Below are 21,736 nucleotides of genomic sequence, written 5' to 3'. Positions count from 1 at the left end.
GTGTTTTTGGCTTTCTTCTTTCAAAAGAATCCAGTCGGGGTTAAATAAAAAAATTGTCCAGGTCATTCCAAGCTTGATCATTGCAGAAAGTGGGTGTTTCAGTTGAACTGTGCACAAGTTGTCAAATAAAGTGCGCGCATCCATAATAAAATGTTATATAAAACATATATGACCTGATAAATTAGCCGGTTTCAATTTAGATTGACAGTTCACTACCCCAGGGTGTCGCTCAGCCAGTTTCAGCACTGTCTGATGTTGCATTACATAATAAAAGCCCAACAAAAACTCATATATGACCAGTTTTGTCTAAATTCAGATAGCTTTATAAAGAAAACTCCCATTCCACTAACCGGTTTCAATTTAGATTGACAGTTCACTACCCCAGGGTGTCACACAACCAGTTTCAGAACTGTCTAATGTTGCATTACAAACTAAAAGCCATCCAAAAACTCATATTCTACCTGTTCTGCCTGTGATTTTGAATAGCTCTAAAAAGGAAACTCCTTGTTTCCACAGAAAAAATTACATTTAGATTAACAGTCAACTGCCCCAGGGTGTCACTCAGCCAGTTTAAGGACGATCTGATGTTGCATTATAAAATAAAAGCCCTCAAAAATGTATTTTGTACTGTTTATCTAAAGTGAAACTTTTTTTGTGGAATCGGGGAGTTTTCTTTTTATAACTAAGTGAATTTAAAGATAATTCTTTTTTTTGCAATTTTTTTAAAGGTTTTATTTTATTTCTCATCAGACAGCTGTTTTCATCTTACTTGGAAATTCTACATGTAATATTACTCAACAAATTCATTTTTATATTATCAGACAGTTTTTTTAAACATATTATATGAAAAAGTATCATTCATATCAGACCTTTTTAAATGAATATTTATTTAATACAAGATCATTTTTAAATTATTTAATCATGTCATTCAGACCTATTCCAAATTCATTCATTCATCATAGAAAGAGAAAATGGCTCAATAAATGAAACCCGAAGAGTTTTTACATGCCATTAATTGAACAAGAAATGAGAAGAAATATGGATCAATATATTGTCTCGTAATAGGGCTAAAAAAAAAAAAAAACGTTTAAGTTGTTCAATTAGGGAAAAGTGTTTCTTAGTTTTATGTATCTAACTCCAGTATTACTAAATGTAATGGCACTGCCTCTTGCACTACGAATGATTGCTTTAAAATATTGTTTGTATTTTCCAATTACTTTTTTTATTTACACGTACTCATTTTAATTAAACACATTTATCACACCAGTATTTTTAGATGAGCAAGTATTTGTAAAAAAATACTTTTTGATGTATTTATGTCCATCTCTGAAGCAATGTTGAACCTATAGGGGGCAGTGGAGTAAACTGTCATCTTAATCTGAGAAACTGCACCATTTGTGATGCAAAACTATATCAATGATTGCATTTTATTATAAAATACATTATTTAAAGCATTTTTACAAAATGCTGACTATGTGGTAAAGTGTGTCAGATCATGCTAATACTCAAATCCTACAATGAGCTTTGCATCCAAATGCAGAAATTACATCAGCCTCATATATTTCTTCTGAAGGACTACTGGTTGACATATGTTATTTAGACACGATGCGTCCGCAAACACAGCTACCTCAGCACTGCAGAAAGGAAAAACACTTCATAACATCAGTGAATTCCCTGGGAATTTTTCTTTATACATAAAACAGAATATTAATTATTTTTTCTGGCCTGTTATGGATATCTTTAGGAAAATGCAAATAATGCCCAACAACACAAGACTTTGTAATAGAGACAGTGAATTTAGTTTGCATCTTATTTAATTCGGGAGTCTTAACCTTTTTAAGGCTGAGAATCCCGTGGTGGAGAGACTCCGGTACTCCCTGTAGAAGAAAGTGTTTTAAGGCCAACCTAAAATGTATATTTATTTGACCCTATAATTAGTTTTCATACAGGGACTTATAAAATTTAACATTAAGCAACTAACTTTTACTTTCATTAACTTAACACTGCATTTCATTTAGCATGTTTTACAGTCTGAGATTAAAAAAAATAATTAAAAAAATAAACCCCTGCACTGCTCTCCGTGTACTAAAAAACATCTACGGAATTGAACATCTCAAAACTGAATTAATGAAATCAATCCACAAATCCAATAATTTTAGTGAGCAAAATTAAATTATATGGATTAATTACAATAATTTATACATTTAATACATCGGTTTAATACAACTGTTGTAATTTAAATGTCAAATATTCACTTGCTGATGCTCTGGTTATCTACGGTATAATAATTCTATGACCACAAATGAACACTTTTTTTGGTTAAAAGTGTAAACAAACTCAATTTTCAAACCTTTAAATTCCAGAAATGTAAAACAAATAAAGGCACAAAACACAAAAATTGTTTTACAAACATTTATTCTTCTGTACATCTGACCAAGAGCACTTTAGATGATGCCAATCTGCAAGAAAAAGATGACAATCAGCACAGGTCGGAGAACAAATGTTTTGCAAAAGAACAAATAACGCATCAGTGGTTCTTCTAAATGCATCAAACATTCAGGCAGAAACTCAGTTTACATTTGCAGAGGCTGAAGATTTCCTATCTTCAAACATTTATATTCACTAATTTACCTTGTTTGCAACATCCAAGGCATCGTAATCTGGTGCAAGACGAACGTATGCCTTCTTTTCACCATCAGGCCTGCAGGAAACGATAAATAAAGCATTCAGAATGCATCACAAATCTGACAATGCCTTTCCTCTGTATCAGTGGATCCTTTGAGAACATTACACGTCAGAATAATGATCATTTTTGCATAATTACTCAATATATGAAAGCTCCCTGGATATTTCTGATGAAATTGATAAAGCTACTTTTCAAACTTAACCCAAACTGGAAGAATGTGTGTTTTAAAATTAAATTAAAAAATATTAAGGATATTTTTTCATAATAATTTACTTAATCATTTATAATATTATAAGAGATACACTCATTGTTTCATTTGATTTAGTTTTTAATATATTAACAATTAACAATTTTTTTTAGAGAACCACTACTTTAAAAGACTTGAATAAACCAGGTTCTACCTGATCAGTGTGTTGACTTTAGCCACATCGATGTCGTACAGTTTCTTGACAGCGTGTTTAATCTGATGCTTGTTAGCCTTGACGTCAACAATGAACACCAGAGTGTTGTTGTCCTCAATCTTCTTCATGGCTGACTCGGTTGTCAGGGGGAACTTGATGATGGCATAATGGTCCAACCTGCCAGAACATATCCATTTTAAACTCATGCAAGTTCTAAACATTGTATGTATGCTTTAGTTTCAAATACATCTCAATGCTGAAATGAGGATGCATCAGTGTTTAAAAATTGTAATCATATAAATTCATGCTTTGATCGCAATTCCCATCATTTGCATCCTAAAAGGAAGCCCAATTTCAAGACTATTGGACATTTGTAAAGCATAATACATCACAATCGGAATTTTAGAGAAAAAGAGACTCACTTGTTTCTGCGGGGAGCACTCTTCCTAGGGTACTTAGGCTGCCTCCTCAGACGCAGGGTCTTGGGCCGGTGGAAGGTCGGGGTGGTCCTGATCTTCTTCTTCCTCTGGCTGTGGACACCCTTCAGCACAGCCTTCTTGGCTTTAAGGGCCTTGGACTTGGCCTCAGTCTTGGCCGGGACAGCTGTAGAAACATTTTAACAATTATGACCATGCCATATTAACAAATCAGTCTATATGGCATACAATGAATGAGTATTAAGTTGTCCAAACTGCATTTTCAAGCATTTAATTGCGTTACAATAAAAAATTGTTAAGACTTTCAAAAGGCACGTCATATGTAATGGTTATCACCGTGTTTACATTCAGACAGCAGCTATAAAACGCACAAGAATTTCACACAAATGTGATTTAAATTTTAAAACAATATTGCTCTCGGGGCTGATTTAAAGACTCACGTAAATTGATTGGTAATGAATGCTAAATGGACAGATGTGGGTAGCCACGTGTGTGGGACTTGCTAACGATGACAAGCTGTCATTTACTTATATTTTACTGTGTACAATCCAAGTAGAACGTAAACAACCAATTTATGATAACTGGCTAATGGGGTTAACACTCGGGACAGTCTGATATAACGAGGCTGCGTGAGCGTGCAGCTAGCTTGTTAGCCGCGGTTATTACTAAGCACGTCTCACTCCGGCACTTCTGGCATCAAAACAATGTTATCTCACTCCAGACGCCTAATTTAACAGCTAGACACAAACATACATACATCAGCTACACTTAAGTGAAAACGCAGCTGTATATAATCATAATAAACGTAATTTTCATACAATTAACTCTATAAACCTAACGCACCTTCCTTCTTCGCCTTCGGTGCCATGTTGGGAAAGGAAGAACGAGAGGGGTTTCCTTCAGTATATCGCAGGGGTTCACGTTAACATGCGTAGTCATCGCGAGAACATCACAAGGCATTATGGGTTCTGTAGTCCACGTGCGCGCTGTAAATATCGAGCGCAGCCACAGCAGAGCGGGGCTTATGAGGAGCACAGTCACGCAGTGATAGCCAAAAGTTACTTTTAAACGATTACTTTTTTTGTATTGTTTAATGCATTTGTCACAAAATAACCTTATAGCCTACTAAATAATATTTGCCTCTACAACAAAATTGTTTCGACTAAATAAAGTTAGTCAAGTCTAAAATAGGCTACTTGTAGAATAATTTTACAAAAAGCATTCTTCCTTTTAAGGTAAGTTGTATTTATTTATTATTCCATAAATATTCATTGGTATTGCCTTTTAAATATCGGCATTTTGACATAAAAGTTTATTGTGTATTATACTGCAGCATGTTAATTTGTCATTAATTGTTGGTGTTATTTACTGTTTTTATTTTAATATATTATCGTTGTTGTTATTATTATGTTTATTGATCCCACTAGTCACCGGACAGAATGGTTGAGCGTTTGCTCTTGTTAAAGCTCTCACATGATGAACTCTCTACCCCCTGTGAAAGGAAACAGGATCATCTGTGAACTCCCTTTGGTAACACTTTTATATTAGATATTCATTTTGTCTTCTCCCTAGCTGTCGAAACACATTCATTTTAGAAGATTACTGTTTTTACTCACCTAGTGAGTGTTATAAACTGGACTCAGATGGACAGGATTATTATGTGAAAGGTGTTCTTTTCTTTGTTTTGTCTTGTTGTAATTTTTTTTAAGTTTAACCTAACATATCTCTATTGGTCTATTATTCAGTACTTTACAAGGGATGCTGCAGTGCACACCAAAGATGGCTTCAATATTACCGTTAAAGATGCATGTCAAGGACAGAAAACAGGGTGAGACACTCTTTTTCTCTCTTTCACACAAATATAGAAACATTTGTTTTGCTGTTATAGAGGGGGGTTGCTGGCCCACACAATGCAGACAAAACTTCCTAAACGCATCCAGAGTGGTTACAGATACAGATGTGTAATGTACTATATGAACATTATTTTATTGTTAACGTTAATTTCCAGATTGAATGTAGCCAAGGTCATTGTTGTTGGTGATGTAGGAGTTGGAAAGACCTGTTTAATAAACAGGTAAAAGTCACTAATGTTAATTTAATAATAATAATAATAATAATAATATGTGTAAAAATGCTTGGGTGACTACATTTGTTATTTATGTTGTCAAGATTCTGCAAAGACTCATTTGACAAGACATACAAAGCAACTATTGGAGTGGATTTTGAGATGGAGAGATTTGAGGTCCTCGGGGTGCCCTTCAGTTTGCAGTTGTGAGTTTGGTGTTTTTTTTTTTTTTTTTATTAAACAGTCGTCATATGGTTGCATCCTTTGATCACAAGTCTCTTTCTCACTGCAGGTGGGACACAGCAGGTCAGGAAAGATTCAGATGCATTGCATCCACATACTACAGAGGAGCTCAAGGTAATAAAACAGACCATATTAAGCATACTCTTACTGTTTATTTGTGACATTCTGTAAAGAAAATCCATTTTTATTTTCCAGCCATCATTGTTGTCTTTGACCTGAGCAATTATAGCTCTTTGGATCATGCAAGGTACAGTATGACCACTAATTTGGTTTGAAAGACTGCCTGAATAGTCATGCATCCTGTCTGCTTTCTCCAACTTGTCTCTGTTTATTCAGAGAGTGGCTTGAAGATGCCATGAGAGACAATGACCCATCTAGTGTTCTCCTCTTCCTCGTGGGAACCAAAAAGGATCTTAGTGTGAGTCATTTTCAGTTTGACTCTTCGAAGCCACACTGTGACTTTCACATGATGTTGGCACAGAAGGGTCGCATTAACTTTTTCATAAAGAAGAAAGGATGCATGAAATGACATTGCCAATCCCAAGATGGAGGTAACTAAGATGAATCGTTCCCTCCCATAGCACCCAGAGCAGTTGGCTGTAATGGAGCAAGAAGCCGTTCGGATCTCAGAGGAAATCAGAGCCGAGTATTGGGCCGTGTCTGCGCTGTCAGGTAGACTTTAACCACAGGTGTTTTCTTTGCAATTAAACTAGTTTTGTCTGAGCTGATGTCAGAAATACTTGAGTTCAAAATAATATCTAAAGGTAGTTTTAAACATAAAAGGTATTGTAAAGGCAAATAAATATACAGTAAAAACAGCATTATTGTGAAATATTGATAAACTACTATTCAAAAGTTGCAAGATACTTCTTTCAGAAACATTGAAAAATCTGAATGACTCTGAAATGACATATGACATGAAATGACATGTATTATTTCTGTTGTCCTTTACAGGGGAAAGTGTGAGAGATTTTTTCCTCAGGGTTGCATCGCTTACATTTGAGGCGACTGTGTTATCTGAGCTGGAGAGGAACAACTCTAGACAAGCGAGTGATATTGTCAGTAAGTTCTCTTTCATTCAATATATACAGTTTATATCTATGTTTAACCCTGATTTCACCATTGCCATACAGAAAAGAATATTTGCATCTTTTCTTCACAGAAATCTCGAACAATTGTGATGAAAATTTTAAAAAGAGACAATCCAGCTGCTGTCGTTGACTAAAAGTATGTAACGTTCAAATGGCCATAGAAGTGATCCTTGAGTACAGACTTCGGGATGATGTCCCATAATGCCCAGATGAACATCTTTGAAGATAAAAATGATACACACAGAGGACTTGGCCAGTGAGATGAGGGGACCTCTACAAGAATTCATCTGAAAGTGAAGTTTGAAATGTAATCAGAAGTGTACTAAGGAATCCATGATATATTCCATGTGTTTTTTAAGTTATGAATATGAATGCATTTTTCAATATCATAACTGTATTATATGATTATTATCTGGATACACATTAATTTAGTTCGTCATAGAGTAGACTATCAAATAACCAGGATCAAGTCAGTGGTTTTTGTCCAAAAACGTGTTAATTTTTTGTTCCAAGCAGTGTCATATAATGATTTAAATATGTAAATCTACCTATAAATAATTTCAAGTCTATTACATGAAGCGATGCAAATCCCTGCAATTTGATGGTAATGAGTTGTGCCTTCACATTTGCTTTTTCCTAGCAAACAGCAGTGTTTATGTGCAGGATACTTAAGAGGTCACATGAAATGCCCTCCTGGCGGTTCTGAATGGATATTTTGTAAATGTAGCCCTTGTTTTTTCATTGCATCATGAGTTTCTCTGGCTAATATGATACATATGCCAGCACTCATGACCACCGGCTCTGCTGCCGTCTACACGACACAAGATTCCCATTGCGAGCTAAATGGAAGGTTTGTTTAGACGTAAATGGAGAAGTGTCACTGTGAAGCAAACATGAGCAGCTCACCAAACATCCCACTTGAACGGTTATATTCTGTAATGAAATGTCCCCTCAAGTCTACATGAGAGAATAAAGGTTAAAAATTCCAGAAAGGTATTGTTGGTTTTTTTTGTCCACTAGTAGCTGTGTCTTACATTTGACAGTTTGTGGAAGCGACTTGTGTCTCTTAAGGCATTGCAATTCCAACAAAAGTCACAAGGAAAGCTTCATAACAGTCTCTTTAGTTGCATCTTAAAATCACAGCTGTATGAAATTTAGTAACTGAAGCTCGAAGACGATCGCGCTTTACTAACTGAAATCAGCATGGACTGTTAAGAAACATGCTTAAAGTGAATAAAAACACTTGAATCAGACGGGTTTCATTTTGACAAACTTTATCAAAGGCAAGAAACTAAATGGATGTCATCCGTGAAGTGCACTGAACAGAACGATTTAGACACCGAGCTCACTTCCTGACCTGAAGGCATCGTTTAGCCTCAGTACTATAAGAACACATGATCAGGTCAGAAACACTTCCCAGAAATTAGAAGATTCTCTATACTGGAGGTGGTGGGGAAATCAGAACTATGTTTGGTGTGTGAAAATTTTGTTACAGTATAAGGAGCCTGTTCATAAAGTGCATTTCGCTTGAATGTCAATTTCTGTCTATAGTGATACAAGGGACTGTACATGAAGGAAAGACACTGTTCAAAACAGCATGTGTGGAAGGAGGTCTGGCCCAGCAAAGACACATTCACAAACACAAACAGCCCCCAAACTGAAAAAGCAAAAAAAAAAAAAAAAAAAACTGATCAGAGAGTCGTCAGTATCTAGCACAGTAGTTCAGTTTTCTTGTAGAAGCACATTATGAGAAATAATGTATGATTCTGAACTTGGAAAAACTCAAAGATGACCTTGAAAAAAGAATTTTTCAAAGTTCTGAATTTGAAATGCATATGTTCTGATCACCGTAACTGCCCCAAAAAACAATATTTACAGGATCTCTTTCAAAGTCACATACTTCATTTTTGTTTTAGCTGATAAATGAATTGCTAAATAGCTTTACAGATCTCCCCAGTGCTTAATTCTTTGCGTAGCAGCAGCTCAACAGAACACAGATTATGAATCATTACAGTGCTCTGGTTCATACTGAAACGGGGTTTTATTTAAATGTTTAAACCAGATACAGGAAAGAAAAGCTCTCTGAGTGGGACTGAACTAATGATCTTATGCTGATTGTATACCAGCTCGCATGGGCAAAAATCATGCAACGTCTCATGCTAGAAGCCTTCCCTTTTAAATTTAGTTAAAAAACTGAAATGAAAAATGGGGTGCATCACGCACATACTTAAAAAAAAAGAAAAAGGAAAACCCTTGTGACAAACGTTTATTGTAGGTCCATTTCCTAATCTGTTTGTCATCAGCACATTTCAAGTGTCTGTATCTGTATCAGTAGCTCTGAATGACTCAAAGAGATACTTCTAGCAACGAAAGAGCAAAAGTCGGAGGGTGAGAGATGGGATGTTGATGAATTTGGTTATATATGAAATGTCTGAACACCCCTCTTCCCTACTCCTATCGGTCCATCTCGTCCATGAGGGGAGTGGCGTCTCCGGCGATGGACATGGGTGTGCTCTCGATCATGGGGCTGGGTGAAGGTCGGGGCGTCATGCGGGGCGTCTTTTGCTTGCGCCGCTCGGCTTCTTTCTCCTGCAGCCACTGTTCAGCCATTTTACCCCAATCCACAGCAGTGTGGGAACTTGTCCTGCAGGGATCACAGACAACACTTTTAGTACTTTACTCTGTCATGGATAATCAGTGGCGGCTCCAGACAATTTTGATTGGGGGGGCAATGGGGGGTCCTGGTCTTTTCAAGGGGGGTCTCATGAAAACCAACAAAAAATACAGTGGACATGGCTAATAACTGCTTATTACTGCTACTCAACAACAAAAACACATTTGCAATGTAAACAAATGACAGGCTACATTTGTTATTCATATCCTTCACACTTCACTTTCATGTCAGGTATATTATAGATTTTTATTGACATTGATATTTTAACATTTATTTCCAGATAGATATTATTGAGTTTACAGGCTAAAGTGGTCTTGCTGTTGTAAACACTGTTGCTATTGTAGAAAAAATATTTGCATCACATTTAAATTATAATTATATTTTAATTCATTTCTGAATTGTTTTTATTTTTATAATGATAATTCAGAGAATGAGAAAATCTGAATAAGCCTTACCAGTGTTGTGATAATTATTATTACAGGCTACACACAGCAATATAAAAAACGTATCTGCATGTTCTCACATCACATCGTTCTTGTAAAATAATAATAAGTAAATAAACATCAAAATCACTTCGCTGAGAATGAAACACCACTTACGAGCTGCCACGATGATGAAAATATCCTCTAGCAATTAAAAAATGCGCGTGCAGCATGAGGAATCTTCCCGGTTGGATTAGGTCGTAGTCAGGTGAACGGTCATCATGTTGGTCATTTTATTTACGGCTAAATTATTATTAATAAATTGTACTAATATTATGATTGGGCATGGGCAGGCATTCACAAAAGTTTATGTAATTACAAAAATAATTCGAGGAAATTTTGCTTTGACAAAAGGGCACTTAAGGGGCAAAGGAGCAGGTGCTCAAGTGAACCGGTTCTTTTGGACAATTCGATCAAATAAACCAGTTGAGAAAAAAAATGGTTCACCGGTTCTTTTGCGCTCGATGTAATGCCGTCATTGGCGATGATTGCCCTTCATTCAAGCCTTTGGTTTACCCACGCTTATAACATTAGCACAGAATCAGTTCAGAATCAATCACCAAAAGAATCAGTTCGGTTCAGATGCGCTCTGTGTCAGACTGCTTCAAACTGAATCACGCATGCGCAGTTATCATCAGCTCATCGGTTCTCGAATCGGACACGTCCGACAGAAACGGTTCTCGGTTCAGTGTATGAATAAATGTCGGAATAATTATTATTTATTATTGTTCTGCGTAGTTTGAAGAGAAACATTTTTGGATCTTTATCCCGAATATATATATATTTTTTTTAATCAGGAAGAGGCTGGGGGGTCAAATGGGGGGTCAAGGCATTTTTTGGCAGGGTCTTGAGACCCCCCAAGACCCCCCCTGGCGCCGGCGGTGTGGATAATGTACAAAGCACAGGTCTGAACAGATGCATCAACAACCGTTCATTCAGATTCAAATGCTTATCGCACTGATTATTTTTGGTGCGACAGTAAACATGGTTTTGCATTTTCAAGAAAGCAGTAGTAGCACTCCGCATTCTCGATGACGAGGATGATGGGGTGGAGGCTGAACGCTGGTGGTGTCCGTGTGAGGACTGCGGGGTGCTGCTGGGATACTGGGGCGTGGTCATGGCCTGCTGCTGGCCAGGTGTGGTGTAAGAGTAGCTGGGCGTCATCATGGGTGTGGCCATTGGCTGCTGGTGCGTTGCAAACACCTTGAAAAAACAGGAAAAGAAGGAATATGAAATTTTAGCAGACCCGGTTTTAAATCAATTCGTTGAATAGGTGACCGAGTGCAAATGTGCAGGTTTCTTACATGATAAGCGCTGCTGCTGCCGCCACCTCCTGCACTGCTGCCGCCACTGTAACCATACTGACTGGAGGCCCACTGGGCCGGCGTCGTGTTGGGATTCTGGCCCTGGCCTGTAACCGCCGCTATGGCGTTGAACATCTGGGATGTCATGTTTCGTGGGAGAGCGTTGACGGCTCGAGTCAAGTCTGAGAGCGAGGGGACGGGTGAGCGATCACTCGCTTAATGTAAGCTAAAGACAGAAAAGCAAAAATCATAATACTTCAGAGAAAAAGGCACCACTTGAAAATGTATTTTGTAATCTCTCAAAGAGAAACACTGACTGGTTCTCTACTGTTTCTTCTTTTGCTCCTCTTCCTGTTTCGCATCATCTGCCTCAGCGTCAAAATCATAGTAGGTATCTTTGGGAAGCTTCCATTCATTGTTTTTGTCACTCAGGTCAGACGTTCTACAAGTGAGATCCACGTTGAACTTCTCGATGTCAATTTTCATGATACGGCAGTGCACGGTCATGCCAACCTAACAGCAGAGAATATATGGTGTGTATTGTTTATAAATATACACCAGATAAATTATAAAAAGCAAATATGAGATTTGCTCACCTTGACTCTCTCTTCAGGGTGCTTCACCACCTTGTCACTAAGAAACTTTGTCGGGATGAAGCCTGTGACAGCGTTATCTAACCTAGTTCTCACTCCGATGGCTTGCCCAGGGCAGGAGCCGCTGTCAAAGTGATTCCACACCTAAGAAAAACACAATATGAGATGAGATATGAACTTCACTTGTGTGCCTAAGCTAAAATGTAATTCTTTGGAAAGGTAACAGAACCAATTCCCACCTCACCGAGCTCAGGGAAGTTGTCCTGCTGGCAAAATGGACACTGCCAGAGTCCCGTCTCATCATTACGGATGGCCTGGTCGTAACTCTCACCTTGTGGCATTCTGTGAGCTATGCCAGTCACCACACAGGTGATCAGTTTACCTAGATGTGCACAGAGATTTAGGAAATTATTACCAACAGTGTCAAGACTGAAACATATGAAGGAGCACCAAAAATACCACTAAATACTAAGTATACAAATCTGTAGGTGTACAACTATAGATTACTCAGGGACGTTTTTAAAATATCTAAAAATGCTCAGGTATTATTTACCAATATAGAAGGTCCCAGGTGTCTCTTTGGTGAGCAGGTTAAAGACCTCCTCTGTGTTTGAAGACCTGTATGGCGCTCTCAAATCTTTATATCTACAGCTAAGCTCTGCTCGAATATCATACAGTGTAATTCCCTTATTACCATAACCCTGAAACAATAAATAACAATAAATAACCATTAAGTTAAGTCAAGTGCCATTTATGTCCTCATATGCCGCTCTGCTAACAAAATATGTGGAAGTTAATTATTCAACGTTATGACAAAGCTCACCTGTCTCTCCAGCTCCTCAGCGAAGGCATCCAGATCCAGGTCCTTCAGCCTCTCTGGGTTCTCAAGAATCTCCTCTAGTGCTCCGGCTGGGTTGGCATCTTCTGCTGACTCGTCGTACTCTAGAGCATCCACTGCCATTTTACGTGCCCATTCGTATGTTTCAGGGTGCACCCGAGAACCGTCCAGGACCTCGATGTAGGAGTCAGTGCTGCAGAATGAAAGACGGTGTTATTTCATCACATCTTCTGGCTGTATGCAGTATAATTCAGAGTAGGGCTGTGCGATTGATCCAAATAGTCATAAAATCACGATTCCTAAATCGCTTTATAGCACGATTTTCCACGGTCCTGACCTCCCGCAGTATGCTATCTGATCCAATCAGAATGCAGTGCGCCTAGCACGAGAACTGAACAGACTGGGCATATATATGCCTAACTCCAGGTCAACACACTGTCTTTGATACGTTTTATTTCTGAGCCCATGTTAACGGATCAGACCATTCCCAATGCACGCGGTAAAAAGCTAGAAATAGAAACGTGCAAAAATATTTAATATCTAGCACATGAGCATAGAGAGAGTTGTGAGTGCACAGGACGCAGTTTAAGTGAGAGGTTACACGTTTTAAGTGCGTGCACTCTCTCCGAGCGAGAGCAGCGTGTATCAGAGCACGCGGGTCTGGTTTTGTTACAAAGCAAATGAAATCTGCGTGCGAGCAGAGAGATTCACGCTCGCGCATTATTTTATTGTGCTTTCGCGTTACAATAACGCCCTCTCGCTGCTGCTTCGGCATTGCATACACATACTGAATACGCACTGTAGACGGAGTACGTGTGAACCTGTATAATGTATAACAAAAATATATTTCAGCACTTGAGGCACGCTATAATGAGCTCTACGACCAATGCATGGCAAAAAGGGAAAAAAAAAGTCCCTGGACACGGGATTTATTTATTTATATTTATTCGTCATATGTCTCTAGACATTTTGTCTCACCTTCACTTAATGATTATTTTGACTTATGTCTGTTCTACAGACATGTTACAACTTTTTAATAAGCTCTAATTGGTTTTCTTTTGGAAATATATTTCAAATTTATACTTAATGCATTTATGACTGTAAAGCATACCTGGGTGAGTTAAAATCATGATTAAAATCGAAATCACAAAATTGATCAAAGAAATTGCGATAATTTTTTTTGTTTTCATATCGCACAGCCCTAATTCAGAGTCAGCTACCGTTCATTTACAAACATTACGTTTAGTATCTTACCTGTCTCCAAGAGAGGCAGTGTCAATCTTGATGAAACCAGCACAGTTAATAAAGACTTTGGGTCCCATGTGACACATGGTGACCAACTGGGTCCTGTTCTCCAACCTAGTGTTGTTCTGTTTAAGAATCTTAAGAACATCGGGAAAGATGCAGAAGATGATTTCAACATTTCATGATTGAGTTTTAGATAAACATCATAGAAACTTCTCAACCCTTAGCTAGACTAACATCGTGACTTTGTAAACCGAAAAAGGTGGGATCTTTGAAAAACAGCATGAATATCAAATACGAGGATACATTTTTAGAGAAAAAGGTCTAACCTTGAGCAGGTGTGAGCCCTTTCTAAGTCCAAGGCCACAGATGTACTGGACCAGGCTCTGGGTGTAAGGGTGAGCTATGGCCCGGTTCACATCCACACCAACCTCATTCACCCGGTTTATGAACTCGCAGTAAAGAGCGCCCAGCAGCTCCTCTTTCACTACATGCTCCTGAGGAACATTTAATAAGATAAAACATGATAAAGTATTGACAAGTTGACCTTAATGTCAAGCCTGTTTGAAAAAAAAAAAAAAAAAAAAATTATTATCACCCACATACATGAAAAATTAGGTTACGTAAATTAAAGACAACTAAAAGAAATAAGTCACAAAATAAGTCAATTTAAAACATGAAAATATAGTCAAAAGTAAAAAATATTTATTTTAAATTATGAACAGATACAATAAAGGCAATGAAAAATTATAATAAAATAACACTGACAGACATTGCGAGGCTGATTTCCACAAATACATGGAGCAAACCAAAATGTATTTAAAAGTAAATGGCAAAAAAAAGGTCAGGAGATGCAGGAATTTGCTTGTACCTGCAGGGGATGCAGTTTCAAACACAGGATGTCCTCATCGCTGCTACAAACTTGGGCAAACTCCACTAGGGGGTCCTGAATCTTACGAGCCACAGACACAGCCTGCCGAAGCAGAGGTGGATAGTCCCTGAAGTCCGCCTATAAGAAGAGCAGTATGTTTGAGAAACATTAGAAAAGGTATTAAAAGTACAGAGCCTTCAGCATGGGTTTATGGGTACATTTGATGTTTTTATCTCATTGCATGGACCTCAGACTTCTTGCCATTCATATAAAGCATAGCCAGTTCGTTGTCCACCAGCTCCACCCCCACCGCAGGCAGAGAGGAGTCCTGCTCCAGCTCACTGATGGTGCGCTTGATGTCCTCCATCACCATATGAGCATCACTACAAACATCCAAATAAAACATAAGCATCCTGGCGTCCAAATAAAGTTTAAAACTTGCATACAGCATTTTTTAAATCAAAAAGCACAATAATGAACACACCGATTCTCCCCAGCAACAGCGACAACATGTGGCTTCTTACTAAGGAGGAATTTCTTGAGGTTTTCAATATCTTGAAGCTATGGAAACAACAAACACAATACAGATGTCAATTGGAATGAAACAGCTGAACAGTAAATGATTCGCAGGCCTTCGGTTTCTTCACCTTCTTCTCTCTTTCATCCTCTCTCCATGCATTCCTCCTCTTCAGGAAGTAAGGAAGCCTGAGGAAGTCCACAACCTCTCCTTCACCATTAACGAGGGAGCAGAACACTGGTGTATCTCTATAAAAACAGAACAAGCAAACACTAGCAGATACCATTCAAAAGTATGAATGGACTGAAAATATATATATCCTGGTTGACACTCATAAATATAAAAGTTGATAAATATATAATGATGTTATGGCCAATAACATATAATTTTACATATTTTTTTATATGAAATTGAGATTCAATTTAAGTGAACATTAAATTACCTAAATATAAATTATATATTCAATATTATGATGTTTATATAGTGCAGGGGTGTCAAACTCAATTCCTACATACCATGTAGTTTCCAAATAAACCTGAAGGACTTGATTACCGTATTTTTCGGACTATAAGTCGCATCAGTCAAAAAATACGTCATGATGAGAAAAAAAATATAATAGTCGCACTGGACTATAAGTCGCATTTATTTAGAACCAAGAACCAAGAGAAAACATCACCGTCTACAGCCGCGAGAGGGCGCTCTATGTTTTCAGTGTAGACTACAGGAGCACTTAGCAGCATATAGCGCCCTCTCGTGGCTGTAGACGGTAATGTTTTCTCTTGGTTCATTTCTCTTGGTTCACGTCAAATTAATTTTGATAAATAAGTCGCACCTGACTATAAGTCGCAGGACCAGCCAAACTATGAAAAAAAGTATGACTTATAGTCCGGAAAATATGGTAGCTATATCAGGTTTATTTTGGGTTAAATCTAAACTCTGCAGGCCTGTGGCCATCCAGGAACTGAGTTTGCCACCCTTGATATAGTGCGTCTCTTTTTAAAATAATGTAAAATATTCTCTCACTCTGAACACTCAAGTACCTGCCGGAAGCAAATGCCACCCCGAGTACACGGATACCCTTTCCTTGCGACTCATCCATAAGGTCATCGTCCTCCTCTACCTGCTGATCAGGCCGATAAGGAGCCACCTTCAACCAGTTATACAGCTTCTTGCAGCAAGACTACCACAGACACAACAAACACAAATCAATTTGTTATAGCCTACCGTTTGGTATAGAAATGGCTTTGTTAGCTTTCGAAGGTAATGTATTGCATGCAACATGGCGTCAACGTGGCACCTTAATAATATTGTCTTTGGCTTCAGTGACGAGCTTGTTTTTCAGTTCCTTGGCTATCTGAGGATACAGGAACTGCTGCAAGGACCGTTCAATGGCAAGAGTTCTCTGCTTGTTCCACTCCTGCACCTGGTGACTGAACTCATCCCTGTAGTAGAACTGCTTAATCTCATCAAAGTAGGTCTGATCTCCTGCGTACCTGTGGAGATGGCAAACAGAACCGCTCTGTATCTCTTGTCTAATGATCCTTGATGCTGAATTCAAGTTTTGACCTCAAGCTAATATTTTCAGGACATAACTATACCCTTTGACTCCCACAAGGTCAATGCAGATGTCTATGGCGAGCAGGCCTTCCTCCTCAGCCAGGCACATCTTCAAGAACTGATCTCCACTGAGCTCTTTCACAGGCTTGTTCTTGAGATACTTGAAGGAATAGGCATAGTGCGCTTCATCCACATCCTAGGAAACATGACAGACATTAACTGAAGGGGGATTCCTGACGAACGAGCAAGCGATGCATTTGGCATATCACTTCAGGCTGGGTTTGAATAGAAGGCCAAGTTTACTACAATAGCACAGCAAAAAAGCTGCCTACAATACACACCTAAATACCACAACTGAACATTCTAGCTAAAGCTCTAACACTGGGAGCAGCTGTGAAGGTTGCTATTCTGCTAATACCCTTTCCTTGATGTACATTGTTAAGTGAAAAGAGTAGAAGATAAACAAAAACACAACAGTTAATGAAATAATGGTAAAACACATTATAAGGCAAGTCTGTAATTCCTAATCAAATGCTAAGTACCAACCTTCTTGCCCTTCTTAGTTGGCTTGATGTTAATCTTGGCCCTCTCCTGGAAGGTCTGTCTGAGCACATGCCTGACGAGCGGTTCACGGGCAATCTGCATGGCCACCATGTAGCGAGCACCTTCCAGAACAGCCTCCGGGCTGTTAAATTGACTATGACAACATTTGATTTATGAATAACCATGCAAAATGCTATCTTTTTATTTAATAAGCAGTGGGTTAAAGACTTTTGAGAGGTAAAAACCTCAAGTTTGCATCGATCCATTACCTGCACACGTAGTCCTTGGACAGTTCCAAAGGCTCGGCAGGAAACTGCTCCGTTTCGTGCCTCTGATAACTGTCTCGCAAGTTTTCTCCAAACTGCTCTGGTGTCAGACCAAACTTCTTGGCAAGACCATCTAAAACCACGTCATCAGATGTATGCATGTGTGAATTCCTAATTGAAATACACTGCAGTTATCCACAATATTAGTTATCTGTTAAAAGAATATCTCTCACACAAAATATGTTACTATAAATACAATAAATATGCTCCTTTATGTTTATATTCTTAAAATACATTTTTTTTGCAGAATGCAAAAGGGAATATGTTCAGCATGTATGACTCAGCCAGCAGAAATAAAAGGAAAATATATATGGTTATGCTTATTTATATATATATATATATATATATATATATATATATATATATATATATATATATATATATATATATATCAAAGATGTACACACCAAGGCCTGCGCTCTGACAGATGCTGTACATATCTCTACGGGAAGCTTGTTTTAGATCTGGACCCTTATGCTCATCTTCTTCCTCTTCTTCCTCCACTTCTGCCTCTTCTCCTAGCAGAATAGAAACTGTTTTAGTCTAATGCATGGCTTGACCATTATTTTAGCAACTTGTTCAAAGAAAACACAGCTGTACCATCTTCCTCTGACACTTCCTTGATCTTTTTCAGTTTCTTTTTGCTGGCCTTGACTGCATTCTGCATCTTGGGAATGTCTCGGCCATAGTAGAGCAGGAAGTGGTGGTAGACGTCTCCCAGCTCATCAAGAGACTGGACGTCTTTCAGCCTGTCAAAGCAGGAAGCGTAAGTGAATACTGTTGACACAGCATAAAATGTTAGAAAGCTTGTTAGGTTTGTAGTCCTACCTCTCCATATCAGCAGTGTCTAAGGGACGAGTCGAGTCTGCCAGTGGCTTGTCAGGGTCAGCTGAGATCTGCTCGAACTGATAAGACTGCATCCTCTGGAAAAGACGTGTCAGGTTCTGCTTTCTGGTCTTCAGCTGAGTCCACTGAGGAGGACAACATAAACAGCCATAATTCATTTTCATATTAAAAAAGCAGCAGCAACAGCAACCACAATGCATTTAGAGAAAATTTTGACTAGCCATTACCTTCTCATCCCACTGCCACACCTTCCACAGGTCATAAATGTTCAGCTCTGGTTCCACGTACTCCTTTCTGTAGAATGCAATGAAGGGAACCTGGAAGATGGAAGAGACAAGAGATAAAACAGGTGATCAGTTAGCCACGTTTATTGCACCCTGTTTTTCTCCTCTAGGACCATACCTCAAAGTGTTGGTTCTGCATGAAGTTCAGTGCTTCTTTGATTTTAGCAATGGTATTGGGACCCTTTCTGCTGAAATTGGTGGTTGTCCCATGATCCAGGTAGTCTGTGCTCTCCTGCAATGCAAATCAAACAAAATAAGCATCCAAATTAGCTTAGTGCTACGACAACATGCTTAAAAAGTCAGGTTATACAAATAATCAGTTCTGACCTGCATGGAGATGGTCGGTGTGGAGAAGGCATTCCTGTAAATCCATTCAGCTTCTTCCTCCAGCTCATCATCCTCAGCAGGCTTTACAGGGATGGCCCTCAACTGCAAATGACAAGAGGTTATGAAATATCCACCCATGAAAGGAAACACACTGGTGCAGGGGGACTGTAGAAGTTTCTGATCTCCTTCACATGGGACGGGATACTGCAAATGAAAGGTATATACGCAGGCTAACACTGATTTATACCTGGAATCTTTCTGGCATGTCTGTGGAGCGGATCTCATTGTCTTGATCGGTCATGTGGCTGCTCTCCAGCTCGCTGGGCTCATAGATCTCAAATATGCTACGACGGCCAACTCTTCTCTTGGTCTGCTTCTTTGGCTGATCCCATGACTCTTCATCCTGCTCCTCTTCTTCCTCTTCTGCATTATCATACGCCTCAGTGTCAAACTCGGCAAAGTCAAAATCACCGCCGAATATCTCTTGAGCTTCTTGCAAAGCACTAGAATGTTAAGAAAGAAGCAACATTAGACAAAGTCACTGGGTTGAAGGACAATTTAATCAGGGCTCTAGTCCATTATACTTCAGAGAGAAGTCCATATTTACATAATTCAAACACTGTTTACAGTTTACACCACTTACGCATTAGTGTAGCCAGGGAATTTCTTTCCTTTCTTTTTCTTGATGGGCTGTCCATCATCATCATCCACAATGAAATCATCAATATCTGCAAAGATTAAAGAAAAAAAAAAAGAAAAAGCGACAAAATTCCATAGAATTCTAGTATCCAAATTCAAATCGATGATGAATAGGGTAAATGTCTTTCCTACCAGATTCCTCATCATCTTCCTCCTCTTCGTCATCTCTAGGGTGAAGTGTGTCCACAGTCTCTCCATCCTCCACCTCTCCATCTCCATCACCATCCCCAGTGAAGATCTCATCAGCGATCATGTCTTTCTCATCATCTTCCCCTTCATCATCCATGGTTTGCACACGCGAGTACTTCTTTTTCTGAACATTTTTTTTTACTTCATTAGTTCAATCTGATCTTCAATATTCTCTTCTTCCTCTTCTTCTTCTGGAGACATCCACAACACAGAACACAAGCAATGACACAATGTGCCAATAACAACAGAACAGAACCTGTTATAAGAATTAATTAAGTTAAACAGTAGTGCACCAACACATGATTTCTTACCATCTTCTTCCATAAACTTCTGTGTCTTCTTGGGCTTCAGGTCTTTCTCCTCAGCCTCGCTCTCGATGAAGTCAGACATGTTTGCAAGGCCTGTGTGAAAATTCAAACAGTTTTTCATTTGTTTTTTAAAATATGGCTGTGACTTTAGGATGACATTCAAAGGGGTAGCAGTAATTACTGTAACAAAGAGTCAAATGTTGTATTGGCAAGATTACAATTCCCTTGTCATAATCAGTAAAATTCAGTTCAGTAATTATAACAATAACAAGTCATGCATCTGACACATCTCTTGAAGTAAACAAAATACTGACAGAGATCAGCTTCACTGGTGGCTTAACTTGATTGTTATTGAACTAGATATACAAAACAGCACTTTGTCTGTCTTATTTGATATGTTTACACGTTTGATGTTTACATGTTATGATACAACATCAGAATCCTAATTGTGCGAGTCCAGATCTTTTTAGATACCAAAGCACACATCAAGATGAACTTGAGATCCATGTGCTTAGCCAGATTTCATCTGCGACAAAGAATTTAGGACGCATGAATACGAAGGTACTAAGAAACACACAGAAAGCTAGAGATGGATAAAACGTAAACGGTAACAAAACTGTTTTATTTTTAAATAATTACGTAACGACTCTGTCCGTGGCGCTGTGAGAACTCAAAGCCCTAATGCTAAAAGCTAGACTGGTTCTTGACTGACATTAAACACCGAACACGAAAGCGCACTTACTTTTCCTCGCGAGGAAGCTAAACTAAACACTTGAAAATATGCGCTGAGATGCAGAACAAAGCATCACTTTTGAAAAAGCTGGAGAGTGACAACAAAAAAATGGCTAAGAGCTACTGACGGGATTCTGTTTCCAGTTTACAATTATTTAACTTCCGCTCAGGATGAATAATCAATTATTCATTCTTAAATGTTAAAATAAACAGTAACTAAGATGAATAAATATTTTTGAATTATTTGTCATTGTTAGTACAGGTTAGCTTATGTAGTTAACTAATGTTAATTTGAACCTTATTGTAAAATGTTACCGATACATAGCTTCCTGGTGCAAAATAAGTAAACTAACTAACATTAACTTAATTAAACTAGCACTTCAACCATTTTAAAATATGATTTTACAACCATACCCGACAATGATGTCTCTCCGAGCCTGAAGACGGCGCTCTGTATTTGAGTGTGTCATGCGTTCAA

General features: G+C 38.4%; 3 protein-coding genes and 1 non-coding gene across 8 annotated transcripts; 1 reads left to right on the top strand and 3 right to left on the bottom strand.

Annotated features, from left to right (window-relative positions):
* Positions 1-2,398: 2,398 nt before the first annotated feature.
* Positions 2,399-4,508, bottom strand: rpl23a (ribosomal protein L23a). The gene is made up of 5 exons (XM_052537063.1): positions 4,368-4,508; positions 3,510-3,690; positions 3,088-3,264; positions 2,632-2,701; positions 2,399-2,459 (listed from the first exon to the last, which is right to left on the bottom strand). The coding sequence occupies exons 1-5, from the start codon at positions 4,390-4,392 to the stop codon at positions 2,445-2,447; spliced, it is 468 nt and encodes a 155-aa protein (XP_052393023.1). The 5' UTR covers positions 4,393-4,508; the 3' UTR covers positions 2,399-2,444.
* Positions 3,354-3,423, bottom strand: LOC127942383 (small nucleolar RNA Z17). The gene has a single exon (XR_008149306.1). It is a non-coding gene; the product is annotated as a small nucleolar RNA Z17 (small nucleolar RNA).
* On the top strand, positions 3,999-7,909 carry rab34b (RAB34, member RAS oncogene family b). Of its 2 annotated transcripts, none has more exons than XM_052537053.1 (11): positions 3,999-4,759; positions 4,952-5,054; positions 5,270-5,352; positions 5,533-5,598; positions 5,694-5,795; positions 5,882-5,946; positions 6,028-6,079; positions 6,169-6,250; positions 6,414-6,504; positions 6,787-6,890; positions 6,995-7,909. In XM_052537053.1, exons 2-11 carry the CDS (start codon positions 4,998-5,000, stop codon positions 7,055-7,057), a joined length of 765 nt encoding a protein of 254 aa, XP_052393013.1. In that variant the 5' UTR covers positions 3,999-4,759; positions 4,952-4,997; the 3' UTR covers positions 7,058-7,909. The 2 variants fall into 2 exon arrangements, with proteins under 2 accessions (XP_052393013.1, XP_052393011.1); XM_052537051.1 differs by having other exon boundaries at positions 6,787-6,894.
* Positions 7,910-8,180: 271 nt separating this feature from the next.
* On the bottom strand, positions 8,181-21,736 carry LOC127941680 (transcription elongation factor SPT6). Of its 4 annotated transcripts, none has more exons than XM_052537023.1 (29): positions 21,673-21,736; positions 20,530-20,619; positions 20,162-20,409; positions 19,974-20,058; positions 19,578-19,833; positions 19,331-19,432; positions 19,122-19,235; positions 18,947-19,036; positions 18,702-18,844; positions 18,474-18,622; positions 18,281-18,391; positions 17,817-17,946; positions 17,551-17,701; positions 17,046-17,200; positions 16,745-16,940; positions 16,488-16,627; positions 15,578-15,695; positions 15,415-15,491; positions 15,178-15,313; positions 14,931-15,068; positions 14,389-14,556; positions 14,069-14,196; positions 12,800-13,007; positions 12,530-12,677; positions 12,216-12,358; positions 11,980-12,120; positions 11,701-11,896; positions 11,384-11,609; positions 8,181-11,282 (listed from the first exon to the last, which is right to left on the bottom strand). In XM_052537023.1, exons 3-27 carry the CDS (start codon positions 20,313-20,315, stop codon positions 11,708-11,710), a joined length of 3,570 nt encoding a protein of 1,189 aa, XP_052392983.1. In that variant the 5' UTR covers positions 20,316-20,409; positions 20,530-20,619; positions 21,673-21,736; the 3' UTR covers positions 8,181-11,282; positions 11,384-11,609; positions 11,701-11,707. The 4 variants fall into 4 exon arrangements, with proteins under 4 accessions (XP_052392983.1, XP_052392982.1, XP_052392984.1 ...); XM_052537022.1 differs by lacking the exon at positions 21,673-21,736 and adding an exon at positions 21,269-21,419; XM_052537024.1 differs by lacking the exons at positions 8,181-11,282; positions 11,384-11,609; positions 21,673-21,736 and adding an exon at positions 21,269-21,419 and having other exon boundaries at positions 11,747-11,896; positions 12,221-12,358.

The sequence above is a fragment of the Carassius gibelio genome, chromosome A21 (genome assembly GCF_023724105.1).
Source record: "Carassius gibelio isolate Cgi1373 ecotype wild population from Czech Republic chromosome A21, carGib1.2-hapl.c, whole genome shotgun sequence".
Classification (NCBI taxonomy): Eukaryota; Metazoa; Chordata; class Actinopteri; order Cypriniformes; family Cyprinidae; genus Carassius; species Carassius gibelio.
Note: the sequence above shows the minus strand (reverse complement) of the source record. Positions and strands in the feature narration are given on the sequence as shown.